The 26,715-nt window shown below is 43.2% G+C and overlaps 1 protein-coding gene across 3 annotated transcripts in view; it reads right to left on the bottom strand.

Moving 5' to 3' along the window:
* The window catches only part of SNX11 (sorting nexin 11), a 67,430-nt gene that overhangs the window by 32,924 nt on the left and 7,791 nt on the right, over positions 1-26,715 (bottom strand). For all 3 annotated transcript variants that reach the window (XM_089674343.1, XM_089674342.1, XM_089674344.1), the window contains exons 2-4: positions 14,091-14,145; positions 1,479-1,565; positions 1,227-1,327 (exon numbers count right to left, since the gene is read on the bottom strand). In XM_089674343.1, coding sequence (XP_089530469.1) covers positions 1,227-1,327; positions 1,479-1,565; positions 14,091-14,102 — 200 coding nt within the window. In that variant the 5' untranslated portion in view covers positions 14,103-14,145. The remainder of the gene's footprint in view (positions 1-1,226; positions 1,328-1,478; positions 1,566-14,090; positions 14,146-26,715) is intronic.

The following is a 26,715-nucleotide window of genomic DNA, read 5'->3' as shown; positions in this document are numbered from 1 at the left end:
AAGAGTGACAGAAAGAGCTCACCACTTACAAACACCTTGAAAAAAAAAACAACGGAATTAAAATTAGTCCCATCTACTGTATATGTTTATGCCAGAATCACTGAAGTGTATCCATAGGTTGAGCAGTGTTTTGCCCTGCAGCAGCTAATGTAATGCCAACCCATGCTGGTACTAGTACTCTTTAACAGGCTGCTGGTACTCGGACTCGCATCATCAGATAAGCTGTCTAAATGGTACTTTCACTGTCACTTGGGACTAAACTTTCATCTTCACATGCAGATTCTGTAGTGCTGAGCATGGCAGGGCATATGTATCTTCAACCAAATATAGCCTACACCAATCAGCCATAACTTTATGACCACTAAGTGAATAACATTGATTATCTGATTATCTTGTTACTATGGCATCTAAAATGTGGTGGGACATATTAGGCAGCAAGCAAATATCTTGTCCTTGAAGTTGGGGGCAGGGAGCTGAAGTTACACTTAGTGAGGAGAGCTCTGAGAGCTGATTGGGGGGGAGGGACACATCCTCTTTCATGTCCCTAGATTGTAAGCTCCAAAGAGCAGGGCCCTCGATCCCCTCATGTTTTGCATTGCATTGGTATTGTTCTGTCACATGTTCTGTCCCCCTTTGTAATGTACAGCGCTGAGTGAACTATTGGCGCTTTATAAATACTGTATAATAATAATAATAATGTAGCCCACAGGAACAGATGAAGCTGTCAATCTGCTGGAGCTCCCTCCCCTATCACCATTTTTCTCTTGGTGTCAGGAAAATTTGTCAGAAGTGACTCATGCTTATAGCAGAGGAACGAGGCAGCAGACAGAAATGACGCTTAGGGGTTTATTTACTAAAGCTGGAGAGTCCAAAATCAGACTCCCTTCTGCATAGAAACCAATCAGCTTCCAGGTTTCATTGCCAAAGCTTCATTGAACAAGCTGAGGTTAGAAGCTGATTGGTTTCTATGCAGAAGGGAGTCTGATTTTGGACTCTCCAGCTTTAGTAAATAAACCCCTTAGTGTCCTGGATTGAGACAACTACACACTATAGGAGGGATATGCTTTGTTTATATTTGATGTCTGAGGTTTACAACCATTTTAAACAATGTTTACATAATGTTAGTACCAGAAACAGATTTTAGAATGTAGCTCATTAGGGTAGACATCTTGCAGCTCCCATATGTCCACATATATAAAGGAATAAATTAGAGTCAAGCTACTCACACTAGGCCAGCATTTTTCTGCAGCTGTTTCTTTAACCAGTCAAACTCCCTGTAACGTCTTCTCACACAGGATGTCTTGGCAGTGAAAGCTTTGCTGTTGGTCTACGAAAAGACAAAACCGCTTGTAAAAAACAGACTTTGAATTACTATAAATATGAAGACCATCTGTATTCTCCATTTTTGGAACTAAATATCTCAGGACTGGCTCCGTGCTAAAATATGGAGGCCTGGCAGTTGCAAATCTCTTACTCACGTGAAGGAATATTTTATAATCCACATAGGACGTCCATGACCCTTCATTCTGCAGTCTAGGATCCTGGACACGTACGGTGATAAATTCCTACAAACACAAAAGATCAAAAGTGTTCTTACTGGAAAGTGACAGGGAGTTCAGATAATGACAGCAGATGCATCTCATACTGTAAGTCCACAAATCAAGCAAAGGTGCACTTTGCTGACGTACCACAATCTATCTTACTCAGTGAGGAAGTACTAAAGTGTACCAACCCCTAATAAGCAGTATGAGATCTTAGAACTGACAAATACAGTACACTTTATTCTGGTTGATATGCACATCATTTTTATTTTCTTATATGGTTATATTTATGAAGGTAGTATAGCTGGAAGAGGTACAGTTTGGTACGGTATATGTGCAGGATATTGTTGGTTCTGCAAGACAACATGCAAGAAAAGTAAGTATGGTAATATTGCTGTTAAACTGGAGGTTAAAGCGGTATTAAACCCAAAAACAAAAAAGGAATAGATTTCAGCTTACCAATTCTTATATGTGATGGCAGCATTAGTTTTCTTTTTAGGCTTTGTTCCTTTATTTTCAACCTGGTGATCTGGTCAGTAAGTCTTATTAAGTGTTCCTGCATGGCAAGACCCCTTACTGTTATCTCACATATATATTCTTATTATTATAGCCAAATTTACCACCCTAACTCCTCCCACAGTTTTTACACTACATAGACAGTAATATACGGAAACATGCGGATTGTTCCCGATTGGTGTGCTATTACTTTGTGGAACGTTTCGCCGAATGGTTCACGAAATATCAGCGTTTTTGTGGTGAAATTGGTCCCATAGAAATGAATGGCGGAATGTTCAAAACTAGAGTGGGAGCTGACAAAAGCTAGAGTGTGAGCTGAAAAAATCAGGACATGATTTCTAAACTGCCATCACTCCCTCATTTTCAAGCCCACCTACACAATTCTTATATCAAAACGTTCAGCTATCCCTGCTGCCACTAAAAATGTCCACAGCTAAGCCATAGTCCTGATAGTTTTCACAATATGACCATTTGTTTGCAACTCACGCCGCCCATTGACATTCATTGAAACTCCACTCTAGCCACCTCAAATTTGAAGGGCAAATTCTAAACTGCGACTGTGCCTTCATTTTTAATATTTCAGAGACATACTATGCATCAAAATGTAGGTCTGGGTCTTGTGATTCTCACAATATAAAGCTTTCGTGTAGTATTTATAATTTTTAAATTACAACCGTTTGAAAATGGCAACCGCCAGTGAAGTGAGCAAGTTCGAGCAGTTTGTTTTTAACCGCTCTTCTCTGCCCTTGCTGTAGAGTGAGTTGCAATAGGAACCCAGGTGTGTGAGCAGGCAGCAGAGTGACAAGCCACTCCACCCAGTTACTTCGCCCACTCCAGTTGTAGACTACTGGTGGAGGCAAGAACACTTCACACAATTTCCCCAGAAATTGTAGCTTTTCTAGTTTTTAACTTCATTTAACAAAGTTTTCTAGCAAATAGGGCAGTAAAAGGCTTAAGACAAACTATTTAACACTGACATGGGTGCTTACAATGATCAGCTTTTATCATTTATGCAAAACCTTTATTCCAAAAAGATAAAAAAATGGTCACTGTAATTGCTTAAAGTCTCAGGGTTTTTTTTTTTTTTACCTTCATGCATTCTATGCATGAAGGTAAAAAACCTTGTGTGTAGCGGCCCCTTAGCTCCCCAACACTTAACTGAGCCCCCCCTCTTGATCCAGTGATGTCCATGAAAACTTCGGTTCTCCAGAGACTCACTGTTGATTGGCTGACGCAGCAGAGGGAGCCATTCTTGTCAATCACAGCCAGTCAGCCAATCAGGAGATGGAGGGGGTGGGGCCAAGCCACAGTTCTATGTGTGAATGGACATGCAGAGCCGTGGCTCAGGAGCACGCCTGCTTAGGTGCCCCCATAGGAAGCTGTTTGCTATGGGGAAACCCGACAGGAGGGAGGGGCCTGGAGCACCGACGGGGAACCCGAAAAGAGGAGGATTCAGGCTGCTCTATGCAAAACCACTGTACACAGCAGGTAGGTATAACATGGTTATTTTTAAGAAAATAAAAAAGACTTTAGTATCACTTTAAAATGGATTTCAGCTTTATTTTGTTAGCCAAGTCCATCTAAATTTGCTAGTAAACCTAAAACAACCCTTCACGCTGGACTGACAGTGCTACTATCCCAATGTGTCTCCTTTGGTCCTCCAGTGCAGTGGAGACACCCTAAAGCTAACCACTTCTGGCTCCGCACCGATTCCCGCATCCACACAATCAAGGTGGATGGGGGAATCCTACCAATTGTGTCATTGTATTCTGACAGTGGAGAAGTCAGCTGGACTGTCAGAATACACTGATCAGCACTGCAGCCTATTGGTTGCTGTATTGATCAAAAAAAAATGTTTTCCAGCAAGCCTGTTTGTGAGCAGTTGATCAACAGATCAGCTGCTTGAACAGAACCAGCCATAGATGGATTGAAATTCAGACGGTCCCTGTTGCACTGGCTGAATTTTGATCCATCTATGACCAACTTAAAGTTGTAAACCTCAGACATGAAATCTGAACAAAGAACATATTTTTAAGTGTGTACTTGTCTCTCTCCAAAGCACTGACATCATTTCTCTCGGCTATCTCATTCCTGTTATTCAGCCAGAGTCACTTCTGACAAGCTTTCCTGACACTAAGAGCCAAGAAGGTAACAGGAGAGGGATCTCCAGTACACAACCTGTGGTTGAAAGCCTCAGCTCTGTTCCTGTGCGCTGTGTGAAGGGGGTGTGTCCCTTCCCTCCAATCAGCTATAAGAGCTCTTGTGCAATGTATAACCCATGCTTTGTGAGTCTGAAAAATCCTTTTTATCTCTGCGTTTTACAAGGCTGTAGAGGACAAATGTCTGCAAATAAACGAGTACAACTTATGTAGGAGGATTGGTTTCCCCTCTGTGCATCATCTGAGGCCAGTTGCTTCACTGGGTATCTGTAAGGGTTTACAATCACTTTATGACAGGAGGTGTGTTACTGGATACATCACCAGGTGAAAAGGAAAAAAGCGTCAGAAAAACAAATGAATGCAGCCATCACATTCAAGGATCGCTAAGCTGCAATATATTCTTTCAGCTTTGTTTTTGGGTTAATGCCGATTTAAATCATGAAAGCATAATATAATGCATGTGGTATTTTCATTACCACAACTTATCTGCTTTAAGTGACGTATAATCAGTTTTCGAACTCGCAAAAGGCATTACCACAATAATCAACTGAATTTACCAGATTTTGTATTTTATTAATTTCTGAGGCTGTCTATAAAGGCCAATTCACAAGGTTTAATGTATGTGTTATTGTATATTAAAATACAGCTAGCAAAAGGCTGGGAGTAACTTAGTTCCACTGAGGTGTCAATTGAGGGGAGCAAGAAAATAAGCCATCTGAAGTTTAAATCCAGGGAAAGGGTTAAATAGTTGTTTAGGTCTAGGGAACAGGTATTTAAGATTTTTAGTTTACCTATAAAATCCTTTTCTTGGAGTACATCATAAGGACACAGGGTTTATTCTTGTTCAGGTATACTTGGGTTATGCTGCCACCTACAGGTGGATGGACACTGGCCAAAGAGGGGAGGAAAAAAAAAAGGGCAAGCTTCCCCTTCCAGGCATAACCCCTTCCAGCAGAGCCTCAGTTTTGTACAGGGCCATAGATATTATTTTGTTCTGGGAGGTTCAGCAGCAGGTACTAAGAAAAAGTATTTTTAAATAAAATAAATTGCGCCAAATTCATAAAGATTGAAAAAAGGAAAAACTATATGCAGTGGGTGTTAGTGCAATCTTAAGGACACTCCAAACACAGGCCATAAATGCAGTGCATTTGCCTGCACTGGATAGTATGATACAAAACAACCATTGCAACGATTGCAAACTGGCTGCAGTGCTGTTCCAAAATCAGTGCATGCACGACTTTTGTGCAATTTGAGCCCTTGCAAAATGAATAGGCCCAAATTGCACCACCCTGAATTGCATGTGAATTGAACAACAATGTGGTGTGGTTCCTGTGCGATTCATATGCAGGTCATAGTGTGAATGGAGGCTTAATCAGTCCTGCCTGGCTCTAGCAGTTATGCTGTGGTACTCACAGCTGAGTCAGAACCCAGTGAGCACCACAGCATGGCTGCCAGTGCCAGGCTGGACTGCCAGTAACGCAACAGCAGTGGAAAACTCAGCCCAACCTCAGTCAATGTCATTAACCATTTGAAGAGCAGGCCTGTTCTGACATGTCTCTCCTACATGTAGAAATCAGTATTTTTTTCTAAAAATAACTTAGAGCCCCAAACATATACACATATATATACACACACATATATATACACACACACACATATATACACACACACACACACACATATTATTATTATTATTACTACGAGTTTATATAGCGCCAAAGGGTTTGCTCAGCGCTGTACAATAGATATATATATTAGCAGAGGCCCTAGAGAATGAAATGGTGGTCGTTTTAATGTCACACAGTGTTTGCACAGCAGTTTTCAGAATACAGGTTTTTTTGTTTTGTTTTTTTTTTAAATACACTTTAATGAATTTTAATGCAAAAAACACTATATCCCAATTTTTGGTAAAATGTAAAAAAATTATGTTACGCTCAGTAAATAAGATTCCTAACATGTCATGGAATGGCAACAAACTACGATACCTAAAAAAACTCCATAGGTGGCGCTTTAAAAACTTTTACAAGTTCCCAGTTTAGTGTTACAAAGGAGGTCTAGAGCTAAAATTATTGCTGTCACTATAATGTTTGCAGCAATACCTCACGTGTGGTGCGAACACGGTTTACGCACATGCATGCGTGACCTACGTATGTGTTCGACTCTGCATGCGAGTACGAGGGGGCAACGGAGGTGCTTACATTTTTTTTATATATATTTTTTTTTTATTTTTTTTTATTTTTATACTGTCCCTTTATTTTTTCCACACTTTTATTGCTATCACAAGAAATGTAAACATCCCTTAACAAAAAAGCTCTTTATGTAGTCATCTGGGGTCTATAAGACTCAAGATTTTTCCTCTATCTTTGAAAGCATGAGATAAAAAAAAATTCTACATGTGAACAGGGCCTAACACAACAGCAAAGGAAGACTCAGCCCAGCCTCAGTCACTAACATTGCCAGCTGCCACACAGTCTCTCAGAGGTACCTAGTATGAACAGAAAAATGGCGGCAGCAGCAGCACAGCAGTGGTAAGTCAGCGGACACTTCCTGAGGCAAGGCCAAAAGGGAAAGAGGGACGCACTTGTGACCTGGAGAGGAGCAGTTCATCCATGCGGCAGACCAGCAGCTACACTATGCCCTATGCAAACCTTGCATTCTGCAAGCTAGGGCCCAGGCAAAGCTCCTCCCCCCATCCCCCCCCCCCCCCCCATCCTCACCGATACCCCCTGAACTGTGAATCCTCTATCCATTCCTCCCCAATACACCCTGTACTGTGATCCCTCTTCATTTATCCCCCCCCCCAATACCCCTGTACTGTAGCCCCCCTACACATGCACCCCGATACCCCCCTCACTGTGACCTCTCTACCCATTCCTCCCCAATACACCCTGCACTGTGATTCCTCTTTGCATTTACCCCCCCCATACCCCTGTACTGTAGCCCCCCCCACATATGCACCCTGATACCCCCCTCACTGTGATCCCTCTACCCATTCCCTCCTGCGCTGTGGAGACCCCTCTACCCATTATCCCCCCCTCTATGCCTTGATACCTATCACTATGCAAGTTCTCCCACGATCCCCCCTCACCACTGTTTCCCTCCATACACCCTAGATATCCCCCAGCACTGTTATCAATACAGTACCCCTTTTCTAATGCAAATACAGTTATGTGAAGTTTTATGTGCTCACTTCCAGCACTGTGACAAGGACTTACCTATGTGCCATGTCATGTAGGCAGAAGGCGGTCCCAAACTCAGCAGCATCCACAGCCCACCACATACAGTCACAGTTGCTACTCACAAGACTGATTCTCTGGATTCCTGATGTAGTCGCTGCTGCGTGAATAATCCTCATCACAGGCATAGCAGCACTGGCTGTACGCCGGGGGTTGCAGTGTGTGCGGACTCAGAGGTATATGGGTGGGGGTGGAGCAGATTCAACCTCCTTCCCCTTCCATTCAGGGGTGGGGAGACAAGGTGGGAACTGTGCTGTCTGTCCGATGTAGAAAGCAGTCTTGACAGCTCCAGCCAGCTGTCAGCATGCCCCCTGTGAGAGGCTCCAGGTCTTCTCTCTGCCAGGAGCTCTCATGGGGCCCCTTACTGGCCACGGGCGGTTTAAATCTGTGTCAGCCTGAGCCAGCCCTAGTCCAACATACCAGCGGTGAACCCCCTTGACCCACCCCCTTATCTACATCCCTGGTTTTGTAGCAAGCATTGAATAACACAAAGAGGAGAGGGATCCCTGTGTGATGGACTCCAAGCAAAGGATTTTTACAGGTAAACCAAAAATCCTTACTTCTTAAATTGCACATTACTGTATAGGACACACAGTTTCTTCTAATTCAGAAAAAGTTCCTTCCAAGAGTGCAGCCAACTCTAAGGCCGAGAAGCTGAAGTAAACACCACAAAATGACCACCTTGCACATTACGCTAAAGGAATATACCCAATGGGTTCAAACAGGGGCTCCTGTAAAACTGATAAAATAAAAATTGAGGTGCCATAGAGACACCGGAGACTGGACAAGTGGAACAATCCACGTGACTCATGGTACAAAGGCCTTCACAAAGACATTAGATGCAATGGGCCTCTGGAACAAGGCTAAAATCTGAACCTTGATAGTACTTAAGGCCATAGATAACTCCACACCAGACTGGAGAAAAGGCAAAATTCACCCCACGGTCTACCATCAAGTTTCACTCCAGACAAAAGAAGTCTTCCAAGTGCAATGGTACACCTTTCTGGTCAAATTCTATGAACTAAGCAGGTTACGAGTCAGAAACAACCCTGTCCCTTAGGACTGGGGCCTCAACAACCATGCCATCAAACTCAGGGACCATAAAATGGGATGGAATATTTGATTCAGCAGATCTGACCACTCTGGAAGAGTCTACAGCTCATCTGCCAATAGGTGGATGAAATACATGTACCATGCTTCAGGAGGCCAAGCCAAAGCAATAAGAATCACCAGCACACCTTTTGCCTTTATTCTGATGAGCAGGTGAGGCAGGAGTTAAAACGGAGAGAACGCATAGGTCAGTGAACACTAAACCAAAGGAGTCACCAGGGCATCCATAATAAACATCTGTAAATCCCTGGATTGGAAGATAAATCTGTCCAACTCGGTGTTGAACCTGGACACTAGAAGAGCCCACCTCTAAGGGCAACACCTCATCTTCTTGCAACTGTGGAGGAGGGGAAGGAGAGTTCCCAAATGTATGTTCCAAGCATTCTAACCCAGTGAGAATCCCTGAGAGAGTTCAAGCCTGAGATGGCTGCTGAAAGTTCCTCCATAGACACAAAGCAAATGAAGAAATGTGCCTCTGAAAATGTAGAAATACAAGATAAGGCCAGGGATTCAGAACTGATCTGACCACGAGGGAAGCCATTATAGGGCAAATTATGTAGGGTGTCTTCCCTACCAAAAAGGAGGGACCTGGGAGCCCACCCCTTTGTAATTTATTTTATTTATTACAGGTACTTCTATAGTGCCATCTATTTACAAAGCGCTTTACATAGACAAATTACTATACATTCACATTAGTCTCTAACCCTCAAGGAGCTTACAATCTAAGTTCTCCAACTCACATTCATCCATACACATACTAGGGACAATTTAGACAGGAGCAAATTAACATACTAGTCTTTAAAGGTGGGAGGAAACCAGAGTACCTGGAGGAAACCCACGCAGGGAGAACATGCAAACATCATGCAGGTAGTGCCGTGGTTGGAATTTGAAACAATGACCCTAGTGCTGCCAGGCAGAAGTGCTAGCCACTGTGCTGCCCTATTCCCCCCGATTCTCTGCCTGTATATAAAGCCTCACCCCAGAACAGAAATAGCACGGACGCAGCAAAAATACCTAGTGGCTTACCGATCCCCATCGCTACAATACTTGCAGGAAGATGCCCTGGGTCAGGAGACCCAACACTGTTGCCTGTGCTGCTGTGCTGTGAAGGGAAAGATGTCTGGGTGTAGGAGCTTTTCCACATATTACAGATCATGGGGAATCCAAAATGGGAACTGCACATGTGCCAATGTTATGTCATTGTGAGTATGTCCAGATGGCTGGGCACCTCTTCCTCCACTATGGCAGAGACGAAGCTGCTGACAGAAGGCACAGTAACAAACACAGGCAGCTCACAGTCTGCCCCTCCTACAACAGCACAACACAACTGGATCCTGCAGTATGGAACACATGCAAGGGAACAGTCACAGGAGGAGCTCTCTCAAAGGAACACTCACGAGTCCAGTCTGCAGGGCAATCAGAGAGCCCAATCTTCACCCATCATGGCAGGCATTAACCAAAGGGGCCTCCAGGGACATGACTCCCCCTCAGGGGATCACCCCTCTAGACCATGTAGAACACCCTGCCAACATCAGTACCAGATACCAGGTACCCAGATTATTACTGCCCACAGAGTCTAGTACCAATCGGCAACCTTGTAAGTTTCTTTACAGCAGGATCTGGGTACCGTCCCTCTGTGCTCATATTCTTAGGCAACCAATCTGGATAAAGCCCTTCCTTGAGTCAGTCCTAGGCAAATCCATAGCTAAACACCCACAGAAAGAAATCTTCAGACAAACTTCAGAGGTTTACTTTCCCCTGAGCCCAGCTTTAGGTTATTAAATACTGTATGCAAGTTTCAGAACCTTCCCTATGACCCTTCCTTAAGCATCATACCATTCTGAAAATCTACATTTTTAATTCCTCTTTGTAACATCAGTTCATGTGATCTCTCTACAATTCCGGCAGGCTTAAATGACGCACCATTTGGACCTGCGAAAGAAGTCGCTATTAAACACTATTCCAGAAAGTTGCCACTTTTAGTAGCCATCATTTCTACTCCAAGAGTGAGGGACTTGCTCTTCATGCTAGTCATCCTCAAGACAAAAAAAAAAAAAATGTACATATTGGTGTTGCGCTCATATGCTACTGTGCACCTCCCTCAGAGGGTCATAAATAAATGGAACCCAATAACCAGCAATAGACTATGAAGCTTCTCATGTCACTTCCAGTTTCGCAGCTTCTGGTCAGTGGAACGCAGGAGAGTTCCAGTGAATTACTGTTAGCCTGTATACTTGTGATCCACAAGCCCCACTACACTGTAAGTGCAATTTTTTTATGGTTTGTATTTTCTAATAAACGGTATTACACTATTCCCTGCTGCCTTCCTGGTCTCTTCTTACATGTCCACCTGGCCCTGCACAGAACAGAGGATTTATATTATTTAATAAAGGGGGCCCCTGGAGGAAAAACCATCTGGTGAACAAGTGCACTGAGACCTACTTATTAATTTAGGTGGTCAAGGATGCTCGGTGAGTGATGTCATTGAAGAGGGGAGCAAGAGTGGTCACTTTATTGTGGAAGACGTTCATGCACTATCAACACTTCATTAGTGGCAATTTTAGTGGGGACTCTTATGCTGCACAAAGACCTTTTATAATAATTTTGCATGTTTGTGTTGCACGGTTTGATGGTATTTTGAATATTTACATAAGAAGGTGTCTTTAAACAAGCTGAATACATTTCTAGGAAATTGCAAGCATATTTATAGGAGGGAGGTGTATTGTAGTATACTACATTCAAAGTGGATATTCTTTTAAATAATTTTTTTCTTATATTGTTTCATATAGTCACTTTTTAATAATAATTTCACAAATTAATTTTAAAGTGGATGTATATTAGGAGGGAGGTGTATTGCAATATTATTTTAGTGTGATTTATTTCAAAGGGTATTGACACATACTGATCTTAATGAAATAGTAGGAGAAAGGTGCACTATAGCATACTATTAATTGTTTTTGGGTTCCACTTTTTTATGACCCTTTGAGGATGGTGCACAGTAGCATATGAGTGTCACACTAAAATATACTTTTGTAAACCTTTATATCCTGCAGGATATAAAAAACAGTGTGTTAGCAGCCACAGGGATGTCCAGTTCCTATCACCCAAGACATGTAGTTCTGGGCAGGTAGTTTTTTTTGCCCTTAGCCCTGCTGCAGGCAGGCAGCAGGCTCACCTGTCAGATGGAAGCATTCGGGCAGCAGCGCTGCCACCCGATTGCTTCCACACAGCCCACAGTGCCAGCCTTTCCCCCCGCTATATGTCCCGGGCTCCGCTTGCCCATCTGCGGGCCTGAGACAGGTTCGGTGGGTGCCGCAGGGTGTGGTATAGGGAAGGGAGGAGACGCATCCGCTCACTTCCCCTCCCCTTCTTCTCCTGATCTGGAAGTGATGTGACATCACTTCCGTATCCCCGTTCCACAGATTCCCGGTCATTGAGGCCGGGAAAGAATGTAATGCGGTGTGATGTGCACCGCATTACATTCAGTGTAGTACAGGGGAGACATGCAGGGTCTTTTAGACACTGCATGTCTCAAAAAAGAGGACCTGTCACCAAAAATCATCACATAGGGGACATTTTGTCTCCTATGTGATTAAAAAAAAAAAAATTTTTCGTAAATGGAAGTTACACCCTAGCATATAACACCCCCAAATTTTTCAAGGCCCCCCACATATGTATGCACGCACGAATGTAAAAGCACATACTCGGGCACCTACACATGAAAACGTGTTTTGCGATACACAATACATATCGCTGCGCATGCCAGAATGAGAGAAATAATTCTAGCACCAGACCTCCTCCGTACAGTATACTGATGACCTATAAGGAGCTTTAAAAAAGTGTCGCCTACAGAAAATATAGGGTACAAAAGTTTGTTGCTGTTTCACGAGCACACGCAGATTTAAGGTTTGCCCTGTTGGATATCTATTTACTCGCTGCAACCTAGACCTTTGTGATAATGTCATGTAACATAAAAAATTTGAACTACCGTTATTTTATTCTCTAGGATCTCTTATTTCAGAAAATATATAATGTTTGGTGGTTTTATGTCATCTTCAGGCCTAAAACCATTTAGGAAACGTATGCAAATAACGCAAAAACAGCTCTGGCAGCCAAAGAGATAAAGGATAAGCCAGACACTCCCCTTTCCTGATGAGCAGCCAATCGGTGCTCACTACACTGCAAAGGTCTCTCCCCTCCCTGCTAGTCCCTGGGTGAGCTGCTGGAGACAGGCAGACAGGCAGGGAGGGGAGGAGGAGATAAACAGCACAATGTTAAAAATATTAAACGTTTAAGTCGCCATAAAGCCCCTTTTGTTTTAAAAGCCCCAGACATTACTTCAGGCATATTTAAATACAGTTTTGGTTAAAATTTATGTTGTTTTATCAGGACAAGTAGATTATCATGAAGGACAAGTAAATTGGGACACTTATTTAGTCCCTGGACAAGCAGTTTTTTCACAAATTTGCACACCCCTGCAGCCATATTCGTTTCTAGCGTGGGAATAACCACCCAGCATCCCCAAGACAAAGTCGGCATTACCGCACAAACTGGCATCACAATTTAAAACAGTATTAAAGCAAAAAGCATACATTTATTGTATTGCAGCTTTCCAATTCTTAGATGTGGTGGCCGTATTAAATTTCCTTTTTCTGCTTGCTTTCCTTTATTTTCATCTGGTGATCTGGCCAATAAGTCTATTTTTGCAACAGAACAAACTCTACTACAAAATTAGTAGTTTAGAGTGTTAAGACAAACCATGAAACACTGACAGTAGTGCTTACAATGATCAGTGTTTTTTTATTCATGTAAAAACCTTTATCCCAAAAGAAAAACATTAACACTTCCCTCCCCCCAGACTGAAAATGCTGCTGTCCAAAAGTGCCCCCTGTGCATCTTCATTCATAGTGGGGGCACAATAACAAAGGAGGTGTGTTACTGACCACATGACCCAGTGAATACAGAGGGGAAAAAAGGCTAAAAAAAATAATGCAACCATCACATCTAAGGATTGGTAAACTGCAATATATTGTATTACATTTGTGGTTTTCATAAATCTTTATTTGTGATAAAAAAATGTTCTCCCTACATTTTTCCAGATAGTGAAGAATAACAAAGAAACCATATTCACCACTCTATAAGCAAGAAGAATATTGAACCCACAATACATTAAAAAAATAAAAGACTTTAGGAAATCATTTCATTTTCCAAGGCCAGCCTGAATGCGATTGCTAGCTATAAACGTTTTAGTTATGGCACTTTCATACAAAAAGTGCCGTTTGTGAAAGACAGTAGTAGTTTCTGGTGGGTGCGTTTGCACATACATCTGCATTACAAATAGCAAGCAAAGGATATAACCAGATTATGGTTCCATGTATGCTTTTTAACTGTTTAATTTTCTGTTTTGTCTACAATGTACCCAACTGCCACTGTATCTCAGATTTTCTGGCTAAAAATTCTACCTAGATTCTATTATTAACAGCAATTCCTGCTTTGTTTCATCTACTTCATATAACTTTTAACCTTACCTCCCCATCCATGTTATTCTGAAGCAGCCCGTGACCAGTTTACATGTGGGATCATCTGCAAAGAGAAAAATAAGGTAAATATATACAGCTGTCAATTTCAAGGTTCATCAGGTACCACACATACAATGGCACTCCGTATGGCTAATAAAATAGCATCTCTGTATATAAAAGTGTTATAATGGCTGTCTTTTTCCATAATACCTTTTTCAGGTCATATCTACCTCTAAAAAAAACACATAGCTATGCATTCCTTCATTACCATCCAGCCTTCCTCACACATACTGTATAAATACAACCTCACTCTACCACCCATCATCCTTCACACAGAAATACATTCTCCTACTACCACCTAGCCACCCTCATATTGTGAGGCATCAGAGGCGTAATAGAACCTTCAGGGTCCGATGCAAGAAACCATGAAGGGCCCTCCTGACCCTGGCCCCTTTCTCATATTCTGCAGTGGGCCCCCTAACTGGTGGCGGACTGCCAGGGCCAGGTCGCAAGTGTGACCTTAGCAGCCCTGGTAGTTCCGTAACCGACCTTACTATTATTATTGCGTAGTCTGGAGGATATATTATTATTATACAAAATTTATATAGCACCAACAGTTTGCACAGCACTTTACAAAATGAAGGTAGACATTACAGTTACAATACAATTTGGTACAAGAGGAAACAGAGGGCCTTGCTCTTTAGAACTTACAATCTAGGAGGAAGGGTTGAGAGATAAAAAAAGGTATCAGCTGTGGGGGATGAGCTGATGGAGGAAATAAAAGGCATTTTACTAGTTAGAAGCAGGATAGGCTTCTTTAAAGAGAAAGGTATTCAGGGATCGTCTAAAGGTGGATAGATTAGGAGATAACCAGACAGATTAGGGTAGGGAGTTCCATAGGATGGGAGAAGCTCTGGAGAAGTCCTGAAGGCAAGCATGGGAGGTGACACGGAACTAGAAAGCAGCAGGTCTTGGGAGGATGGAAGAGAGCGGTTTGGTTGATATTTTGACACCAGGTTGGTGATGTAGCTAGGGCAGAGTTGTGGATAGCTTTGTAAGTGGTTAGTATTTTGAATTTTATTTGTTGGGTGAGTGGAAGCCAGTAAAGGATTTAGCAGAGAGGGGTAGCAGACACTGAATGGTTGGTAAGGTGGATGAGCCTGGCAGCAGTATTCATGATGGACTGGAGGGGGGATAGCCTATGTAAAGGTAAGCCATTGAGGAAGGAATTGCAGTAGCCGAGGCGAGAGATAACCAGGGAGTGAATTGGAAGCTTTGTGGTATCATTGGTTAAAAAGGGGCGTATTCTGGAGATGTTGCGGAGGTTGAGGCGGCATGATTTGGACAGGGATTGGATGTGGGCCTGAAAGGATAGTTCAGATTCCAGGGATACCCCTGGCACCCTGGCATGCAAGAACAGGTTGATAGTGGCGCTATTGATCCTGACTGAAAAATCAGGGCAAGAGGCACGTGGGGGAGGAAATACTATGGGCTCAGTTTTGGATAGATTGAGTTTTAGGAAGTGGTGTGAGATCCAGTGTGATATGTCTGTTAGTAAATCGGTGGTAGGTGAGGAAACTTATGGGGTAAGCTGAGGAGAGATAGACTTGTGTGTCATCAGCATATAAATGGTATTGGAAACCATGGGAAGCTATCAGCTGACCCAAGGAAGAAGTGTAGATCGAGAATAGGAGAGGTCCAAAGACAGAGCCTTGAGGAGCCCCGACAGTAAGATGAATAGGAAAGGAGGAAGTAGAGTTGTAAGTAACAAAGGTGCGGTGAGATAGGCAAGATTCGAACCAAACGGAGAGTCCAGTCACGGAGACCAAGTAAATAGAGTTTACGTCAAGAGTGCCCCCTTACATCCTTTAGAATGCCCTCCTATTGCCCCCTTAGTGCCTCCAGTGTGCTCCTTACATCCTCCTCCAGAGTGCCCCCCTATTACCCCTTTGGTACCTCCGGAGTGCTCCTTACATCCTCCAGAATGGCCCCTTAGTGTCTCCAGAGAGCCTCCTAACATCCTCCAGAGTGCCCCCTTAGTACAGTAGTACCAAGTGGTCACTCTGGAGGAGGATGTAAAGGGGCACAGTGCCATTATGGGCTTTGGCTTTCAGGAAGGCAAGCAAGGTCAGATATTGTGTATAGCGAGCTGGCAATAGCACAGTGGCTAAATGGTTAGCACTTCCGCCTGGCAGTACTAGGGTCGTTGGTTCGAATCCCAGCCACAGCACCACCTACAGAAAAAGGGGGGGTAACCGGGACACTGCCAACTATGGACTATAGTGAGAATACCTAGGAAAAAGGGGGGTCAGAAATTATGTAATGAACTAAATACTGGCCTCCATATACATATAAAATATGCCGACTCGCATGGAGATAGCCATGTGGTGTCCTCAGGACCCAAACATGACTGAGGGAAAAAAAAAGGGAAAACAATGACAGAGGCACAAGATGCCTAAGTCAAGCGGGTCCAAAAGAGGTCAAACTGCGGCTTGTAATAAGAAAAATGTATAAATCTTTAATTGCAGTAAAAACACGAATCAATACACATGGTAAAACAAAAACAATAAATGAAAAAAGAGAGCCTCACCACTACCAAATTGAAAAATAGAAGAGAATGTGATGGTTGTCCGGGGTGACACCACGCATGCTATAGTCCCAGCACCAAGAAAGGGTTATTGAAAACCCAGATGAAATGGGTGTAAGATTTGGGAATAGAAGGAATAGTGCCAGAGAAAGCTGTAGAATAAAAATCTAGGTCATAAAGTAAATTTAAAACATAGTCCACTTATTTGTAAACCGTTATCTGGTTATCACATGAAAAGTTGATGGATAGTAAGCACGATAATGATAACAAAACATATGACCAAAAAATAGTGTGGAAACAAAATGTAAGTTCTCTGGAACGACCTCAAGGCTGCAGATGATATAAACCTGGATGGAGATATAAAACTAGGTGCAGCACTATATATCCCATAGGGACCGGATTCAATTTATATTTTCAAGATGGGTTTCACACTAATGTGTGCAATATAGAGATAGTGTTCCAAAAAGAGATCATGGCGGTATAAATGGTGGCTTGATTGCCAAATAAACTACTTCATGCAGCCAAATTTGGAACACTCCAGCAGCCACACAACGCACATCTCAGTGAGAGATCAACATATTGTAGATCATGAAGTGTAAACACTGATCCCACAGTATCAGCTTAAATATATACTGTACATATTCCTCCAGCAGTGTATGTTCACCAATAACCTATTCATAGACCAGCATTTGTATAGAACTGAACAGATATAAGAAGTTAGCTTCAAACCTGCCACCAAACGAACATGGATCCAGGGAGAGTGGAATTCTGTAATCCTTTATAGTGGTTTTCAGGTGTAAGCAATCATTCCTTAAATGGATCAAATGATGTTACCCAAATAGGTATTTTCACGTGGTATACAGCATAGAGTCCTGCTGGTCAGGTTATATATGGCGCCGTCACTGATGTGGACAGTGATGAACTGATCAATATTGCTGCAGAGTATACAGAGGAACAGCTGAGCCTGCTTGTAAGGATATGTAGGCAGTTGGAGCAAAGTCAGGCAGATGAAGGATAAGCAGAGTATGCAGAGGAGCGGCTGTGCCTAACACAATAGCTGATGGGGTCGGACAAGGTGCCGTGGGTGCATACAATTTAGCTTTACCATCTTGAATTTGCCGGTCCAAGAAACTACGCATGTGCTGGCGTCACCCAGGAGTGACGTTAAGCTTTTCGCCCACCAAGTCACGTGGACTTCTTCAGATTATGCAAACTCCATGCAGCACCACCTGCCTGGAGTTTGCATGTTCTCCCTGTGCCTGTGTGGGCTTCCTCCAGGTACTCCGGTTTCCTCCCACACTCCAAAGACTTGCTGGTGGGTTAATTGGATCCTGTTTAAAATGGTCCTAGTCTGTGTATGTATTAATGGAAGTTAGGGATCTTAGATTGTACGCCCCTTGAGGGTCAGGGACTGATATGAAAGTACAATATATATGTAAAGTGCTGTGTAAATTGACAGCGCTATATATGTACCTGAAATAAAAATAAAACACTTTTAGAAAATATCCTTGTTTGGCAACTCGGAACTGCGCATGTGCAGTTCTGAATTGAGCTGATCAATGTACTGCCAAGCTCGGTCTCTACTGGTGCAGTGGGGAATGTGAAAATATGCCACATCATGTTGCTCGATCCAAGGCCAAGCTCAGCAGTCCTCTGATTGGCTTTCGGAACTGCGCATGCACAGTTCAAAGCGTTGACAAGGACTTTTTTTTTTTTTTTACAGGCACTTTCTACTGTTTATGAACAGGAGAAAAGTGCCTGTTAACACTGCCCCAGACACGTGGCCGTCTTGGGCCCCCCGCCATGGTAGAGGATCACCAAGGCCAGGGTACAAGCGCGACCCTGGTAGTTCTGCCAATGTGAGGCACTGACTGGTGGGATTGTGAACAATGCAAGGGCTTTTTCACATAGGCAGTCAGGAAAAAACTGCAACCAAGCCACCTATTTTCAATGCCTATCAATGCTACTCAAAATTGTTAAAATAGTGAGCAGATGTAGGTGTTCACACTGCAACATTAGCATTGCTCCCCTTTTTGGCGAGGCAAAAATAAAGCTGCCTGCAGAATTTGGCAGGCCTTGACGCTTTGCAACTGCCTCCATTTACGTCTATTGAAATGCACTGTAAATGAGCCTATGGCATTGCAAAGCATCAAAAGTGATAATTTTCCATTTTAGCCGTGCAAAAAAAAAAAAAAAAATTATATATCAAGAAAGAAAAAAGAAAGAAAGAATAAAAGAAAATTATGCATCAAGAAAGTGGCAATACTCTTTATGAAATCAACAACTGACCTTGTTCTTCAGACCCAGGGTGGATAAAAATCAATGATTTTTAAAAAAAAACAAAAAAACAAAAATCGGATTTTTTTTATTTAAATCGGATTTTTTAAAATAAAATGCTTTTTGAGGAAAATATATTACCATCCAAAGGTTATTCCATCATGAAATAAAGATTAGTTTTTTAATTATGTAGAATAAGGCTGTATATGTTTAATTTTTTTGGTAAATAAATTCCATGAATCCATTCACAATGTCATGCTCTTCCAGAGGTTTTTGTAAGATTATTGGGCAGTTTCTCTGCCTACAAGATATTATCACAGATGATTGGTTTACTTTTGCAGTTCTCAAAACTGAATTTGACTCAGCGGAGATCACATGCCTCTTCTTCACAGCAAAATGTTATAACATGAACAGAGTTAAGAAAAAGACCTTCATCCTAACTTCTACAAACCTATGAATACAGAATCAACCCCTTCAGTGCTAAGTTTCAAGAAATTCAGTGAATAGAAACAATATTTTTCTGATTGTTTGGAGTGGAATAGATCTGCACAAGAAGAAAGTGAAACTAAGTGTGAGGAGGAAGGGGCTGACAGTCTAAGTTTCTTAAAATATATAGATTTTGTTTAGCCAAATTAGTTACCAAACATGGATGTTTGTTTAAGCAAATAACATATGCTGGAATGTTATTGTTTCAGTTGAATAAATCTATTTAAATTGTTATTATTAAGGTAATGATTATTTTTCTCCTTCCTAAGTACAACAGAAAAGTTGTCCAAATACGAATGATTAACCTATTAAACTGGGGATAAAAAAACTAATATGAAAAGTTGTTATTCTAAAAATCTTCATCTACTTACATATTAAAGTTATACCTGCAAGAATTAGTCTTTATGTAGAAAACTAGGATTTATATCAAGCCTTACTGACTAGTGATTTAAATCATGATTTAAATTGTGATTTAAATCAAATCCACCCTGTTCAGACCTGTAGTGGCTGGATTAAAATAATATCAACACATGGTCTATTTTTTAAGGATGAGAGAAATGCTTGAAAAACTCCAGCCCAAGACTCTGTATTAATCAGATTCTGTTAGGAGGAAGGTCAAATCAGTCAGCTGAAATTCAGCAGCATGCCAAAACCCACAGTCTGCAGAGCATCAGCATCATCATATAGCAAGAGTCTCCAAACTTCTCACTTCGAAGGCCACATTGCACAATTTATTCATATACGCGGGCTGAAAAAAATCAGTACTTTATTAATGAGTCCCTATCAGTCTCCCCACACAATTGTGTCCTTCCCAGCAGAGCCCCTCCACACACTTGTGATGCCCCCCCCTTCCCTCAAACACACATATTTGCGTCTTCATCAAAGCCCCCCACTCATTTTTCTCCCCCTCAGATCCCCCCACAAACATTTGTGTTTCAAGTAGGGTCCCGCGAGACGGCTGGCGAATAGACGTGCGCATGCGCACAGAAATGCGCAGTCACGCACGGCAAAGATTGGCACCAGACGGACTAATTAAAGGGTGCCTGTGCCGAATGCTGACTGTCTTCAGCTGTTCCCCGTTTCCTGCTCGTTCCTGTGTGATTTCCTTGTTGCTGACCCAGCTTGTTCCTGACCTGACTCTTAATTACTCTCCTGCTTGGTACTTGTGCCTGACTTTGGCTTTCTTATGATTTAGTACCTCGCTATCCGCCCGTTGATGACCCCGGCTATTCCTATGACATTGCTCCTGTCTCCCATCCCAGCTTCCTGCCTTGCTCTGCTGCACGGCTGGCGATTTACCATACCAGCTCTGCATATCGCTGCTGTTTCTGAATCGGTGGTCCATCAGTCTTTTAAGGACTCCATCTGCAAGTGCTGCAAACAACAACTGCTGGCACTCTTATCCCCCTGGTCCCTAGACACCCTCTGTTCCACTTCCAGTGGGGTCAGGGCTAGTGACAGAAGTGAGGCTGACCTCATCATTTCAGTCTCCAATCAGGTACGTGACACTCCCATACATGTGTCCCCATCACCCACCAGATTTTCCCCACAAATTAGTGTCCCCCTGAGATCGCCCCCCCCCAAATATTTGTGTCCCCATCAAAGCCCACATTAAACATTTGTGCCCCTAACAGAGCCCCCCAACACAATGGTGTCCTCATAAGAGCCCCACCAACACATGTGTCCCCATCAGAGCCCTCATCAGACCTGCTCCCACACATTTGTGTCCCCATCGCCCCATCATATTCTCCCTGCAAATTGGTGTTCCCCCTCAGATCCCCCCCATGATATTTGTGTCCCTATCAGAGCCACACTGCACGTGTGTCCCCATCAGAACCCCGCCGCACAATTCTGTCCTCATTAACCTCCCTCTCTCCTTGCAAATGTGTCCTCATCAGAGCCCCCCCCACCAGCACATTTGTGTCCCACTTACATTGCTGTCCAGCTTCAGTGCAGATCTGCTTCACTTCCTGGCTTTCTCCCGACTGTTACACAGCCACGTTGTATGCAAAGTTACAACAATAAAGAACACTGATGCTAACAGCAGAGCAGGAGCTGGGAGGTGCAGTAGGTCCTAGCTGGTGGTCCTAGCAACCAACAACCTAGGGAGGCACCAGGTTAGTGGGCTTTATCATGTTGCAGGACCTGCCCTGAATACTGCAAGAGGTGAGTATGCAGTGCAGGTCATGCTAACCAACATAGCTTGAGCAGAAACCGACCCCGCAGTGAGTCCGAGGACTCATCCTGCCGGGCAGAAAAAAAACATCCCAGTGGGCTGGATGTGTCCAACGGGCTGTACTTTGGAGACCCCAGCCCTACAGGATGTGGAAGACGTTTCAGGCACAATCAGTCCAAGATGCACCCAGGCAAAGCATAAAGTGGATGACATGCAAGGCCATAAGCCACTGATGAAATGGCCAAAACAGTAATTAGTGGGAAACAATCAACACAGACATGACTGGGATCTTAAGTGGTATCAAGGGATCAGCAGAAAAGAAGTTTGAGAAGATAGGCGACTTTGGCTACAACTACAGAAAGGAGAAATTTGGAATGAAGCAAGTCAGCAGGTAAAATTACAACTTCTGTCATCAGCAGGAAAAACAATGGGAGAGATTTGCAAAAACTAAAGAGTACAAGATTTGGTGCAGCTCTGCATGGAAACCAGTCAGCTACCAGGTTTTTTTGTTTTTTTTTTAAAGCCTAATTTGAACAAGCTGAAGTTAGAAGCTGATTGGCTATCATGAAAAGTTGCACCATATTTTGCACGCTTCAGTTTTAGTAAATCAACCCCAATGACTTATTAATGAAAAAAGTGACCAAAGTTATAGGAAAAACAAAAACACAGAGGAAACAGAGGACATCAACCTCCTTCAAGAGGACCTAAGGCCCCATGTACACAGGACACTTCTGAACGATGGAAACTGACTGCTGGAAAACGTAGGTTAAAAAACATCTGTTTAGCTGCGTTTGCATACCGCGTTTATGAGCGTTTGCGTTTAGAAGCGTTTTTTAAAGATAACCTCAGGAGACCTTCCAAAATGCCCAGAATGCACTTAAAAACAGTAATAAATTAACTATTTCAGACATTTTGAGAGAAATAGAGAGAGCAGAAGCAGAGAGAGCAGTATTTATTGAGATTAGCTGTCATTTTTTTTTTGTGGTGTTTGGATGTGTTCCAGCTGATTTCTCTGCAGAAATTATTGCAGCAGTGTGTGACATTTTCTTTTATACAAAACCTCAAAGTATGGTGTTCCGGGTCCATATGAGTACCAGGAAAATGCTTTACATGCATTTTTCATGATGAAAAAAGGCTCTGGACAGCATCTGGAAATGGAAGAGTTAAAAAAAAATTTCAAGCACAAACGCCTATAAACGCGAATAGCTGCGTTTACACGTTTTGCTTTGAAACGCTGATAAAATCTGCTGAATGCAAGTTTTCTGCGTTCAAAAAAACGACTGTAAACTCAACTGTCTGTAAATGATGATGTGTACATGGACACATAGGAAAACATTAGGGTGAGTTCAGGGGCTGCTGAAAAAAACGCTGAATAGCTCCTAAACATGAGTTTATCAGCTGCAGTGTACATGGAGCCCTAAAACAGAGTTTTTTGATGCTGTGCAGAGAAGAGAATTTAAGGAAGTGATGAAAAAAGAAAGAACTTATACATTTGTAAAAGGCATTTTTACAAAAGAGAAAATTGTATCCTTAAAGTGTCAAAAGAGGAGGTTGAAAAACAACTCAGAACCATTCACAATGATGAGCGAAAAAAGCAACACTTGCTCCATCTGATATTCCATAAATTTCTCCCCCTCCCCAGCCTCAATTTAATATCAGACATGCCAAGTTGAGTAAGCTGAAGATTGTGAAGGTGGCAAAATTGATATCAATGTCAGGCCCTCATGGTGTTCTTTATTGTGTATACAAGAATGCCCCTGATGTCCTGGAATTCCTCTAAAGAAACTTAAGGGTTGTGTGGCAAAAGCAAGTAATCCCTAAAGCCTGACTGATCCCAAAAGATAAAAAAAAAAAAAAAAAAAAAAAAACTCAGTTGCCATTAAACAGTTTCACCAAATAAAATATTTTAAATATAGAAGAGAAAATCTTTTTCAGTGTGCTGGCAAGACAAAAAAAAATTTCATTGATACGTCCATCCAGAAAGCTTCTTGGGTTGCCTTGAGTATGCCAGCATTATCTGGCATCAAATCCAGACAGCTAATAAAAGGAAAGGATCTATGGGGTTGATTTACTTAAATGGGATTAAGCAAGATCTGGTGCAGCTTTGTATAGAAACCAATCAGCTTCCAGGTTTTGTCAAAGCTTATTTAAACAAGCTGCAGTTAGAAGCGGATTGGCTACTATGCACAGCTACACCAGATTTTACACTCTCCAGTTTTAGTAAATCAACCCGTGTCTGATTCATTGACATGGTCAATGCCTATGGATCAGTTCCTCGTTCCTTACTGTAGACCACTTTCAAATTATTTTAAGTGCCTGTAGTAAGCCCAGGTTCATATGTATGTGGCTGTGTGTGCAGGCACAGTGGGCCATTCCTTTGAATGGGCTGCTGTGTCCATGTTTTCTGCAGTGAAAAAGGTCTCAGCACCTTTTTTAAAATGCGGCCGCATGGAAAGCACATGGTGCTTTTGTACCATGTGTTTTCAGTGTGCAGGAAACCGCACCACAATTATCATTTGGTGGGGGTGCCATTAAATGTTAGTGTGTGGCTGCAGGAATGCATGCAATTACACGAACATATGTGAATGTAGCCTAATAACAAATCTGGTAAAAACTGGATTATTTTGTTATTCACCATAAAATCCATTTATCCAAGTTCAGCTCTCCTAAATCTTCACCATAGGGTTATATCGCCACCTACGGGAGTAGGACACTAGGCAGAAAAAGAAAACAGCACCACCTATGGGCAGTCCTAGCTGGTGGTATAAAACCCCCTCTCTGCTATAAGCAGTACAGTTAGTTACAAAGCAGTGTCAGAAATATAACCTCCAACAGAGGCTTGGGTGCTGTGTGCCAATGAACTAAAAGAAAGATTTTACAATAAAAAAAAAAAATTCTCTTACATTTTTGATGGACACAACTCTTCTGAATCTCGACCATAGGGATGACCCAAAGCAGTGCCTCAAAGAGGAGTGGGCAAATCATATAGAGTACCGGGCAGATGTGCCAACCACCCGATAACACCCCAAAAGGGCAACAAGAAGCCTTAAGAGCAGCCTGCAAGACCTGCGGCCAAAACAGGCAACCAAAGAAGTCAACCCAGCAACTTTGAAAAAGTGTGTTAAAGTTATGCACAGATGACCAGCAGCCACCTGCAAACCTGAGACACTTACGCCCATAAACAGAACACCCAGGAGGCGCTAGGCGCCCTGGTGGAGTATGCCTGGCCCTAATGGTGTACAGCTGCTGAATCCAATGAAGGACAGCAGTAGTGGAGGCTGCCAGGCCTCATCTCGGGCCGTGAAGAATCTGGCATCTGGAAGGAGGCAGTAACAGACATGTACACACAAAACCGTCCAGGTCACATCCAAGGAGAGCAATGCAACCATCATAGGAGGTGACAGTTGTGGGCACAAGAAAGACAGGAAGATGTACAAGGCAAGGCTGCCAGCAGCAACACCAGAGCGTGGAAACAGTGGCGACCAGAAAGCAACTTGGTGAGAAAGGAAATCAGGAAAATATCCAAAATACATTCAAAGGGAGGCCTCTGGAAGGACCAAAAAAGCTCAAATGCAAGCCCCCAGCAGGATAAAAGTTCAACCAAGAAGTACCGTATTTTTCGCTCCATAAGACGCACCTAGGTTTTAGAGGCAAAAAAACAGGAAAAAAAAAATTCTGAACTAATGGACTGCAGACATAGTACAGGAGATGACCAGAGACTGCGGACAGTACAGGAGATGACCAGAGACTGCGGACACAGTACAGGAGATGACCAGAGACTGCGGACACAGTACAGGAGATGACCAGAGACTGCGGACAGCACAGGGATGACCAGAGACTGCGGACAGCACAGGGATGACCAGAGACTGCGGACAGCACAGGGATGACCAGAGACTGCGGACAGCACAGGGATGACCAGAGACTGCGGACAGCACAGGGATGACCAGAGACTGCGGACACAGTACAGGAGATGACCAGAGACTGTGTACACAGTACAGGAGATGACCAGAGACTGCGGACACAGTACAGGGATGACCAGAGACTGCGGACAGTACAGGAGATGACCAGAGACTGCGGACACAGTACAGGAGATGACCAGAGACTGCGGACACAGTACAGGAGATGACCAGAGACTGCAGACAGTACAGGGATGACCAGAGACTGCAGACAGTACAGGAGATGACCAGAGACTGCGGACACAGTACAGGAGATGACCAGAGACTGCTGACACAGTACAGGAGATGACCAGAGACTGCTGACATACTACAGGAGATGACCAGAGACTGCGGACACAGTACAGGAGATGACCAGAGACTGCAGACACAGTACAGGAGATGACCAGAGACTGCAGACACAGTACAGGAGATGACCAGAGACTGCAGACAGTACAGGAGATGACCAGAGACTGCGGACACAGTACAGGAGATGACCAGAGACTGCTGACATACTACAGGAGATGACCAGAGACTGCGGACACAGTACAGGAGATGACCAGAGACTGCGGACACAGTACAGGAGATGACCAGAGACTGCGGACACAGTACAGGAGATGACCAGAGACTGCGGACAGTACAGGGGATGACCAGAGACTGCGGACACAGTACAGGAGATGACCAGAGACTGCGGACACAGTACAGGAGATGACCAGAGACTGCGGACACAGTACAGGAGATGACCAGAGACTGCGGACAGTACAGGAGATGACCAGAGACTGCGGACACAGTACAGGAGATGACCAGAGACTGCGGACACAGTACAGGAGATGACCAGAGACTGCGGACACAGTACAGGAGATGACCAGAGACTGCAGACACAGTACAGGAGATGACCAGAGACTGCAGACAGTACAGGGATGACCAGAGACTGCAGACAGTACAGGGATGACCAGAGACTGCAGACAGTACAGGAGATGACCAGAGACTGCGGACACAGTACAGGAGATGACCAGAGACTGCTGACATACTACAGGAGATGACCAGAGACTGCGGACACAGTACAGGAGATGACCAGAGACTGCGGACACAGTACAGGAGATGACCAGAGACTGCGGACACAGTACAGGAGATGACCAGAGACTGCGGACACAGTACAGGAGATGACCAGAGACT

The sequence above is a fragment of the Staurois parvus genome, unplaced genomic scaffold (assembly GCF_062004578.1).
Source record: "Staurois parvus isolate SC_StPar_1 unplaced genomic scaffold, SC_StPar_1.0 ptg000151l, whole genome shotgun sequence".
Lineage (NCBI taxonomy): Eukaryota > Metazoa > Chordata > Amphibia > Anura > Ranidae > Staurois > Staurois parvus.
Note: the sequence above shows the minus strand (reverse complement) of the source record. Positions and strands in the feature narration are given on the sequence as shown.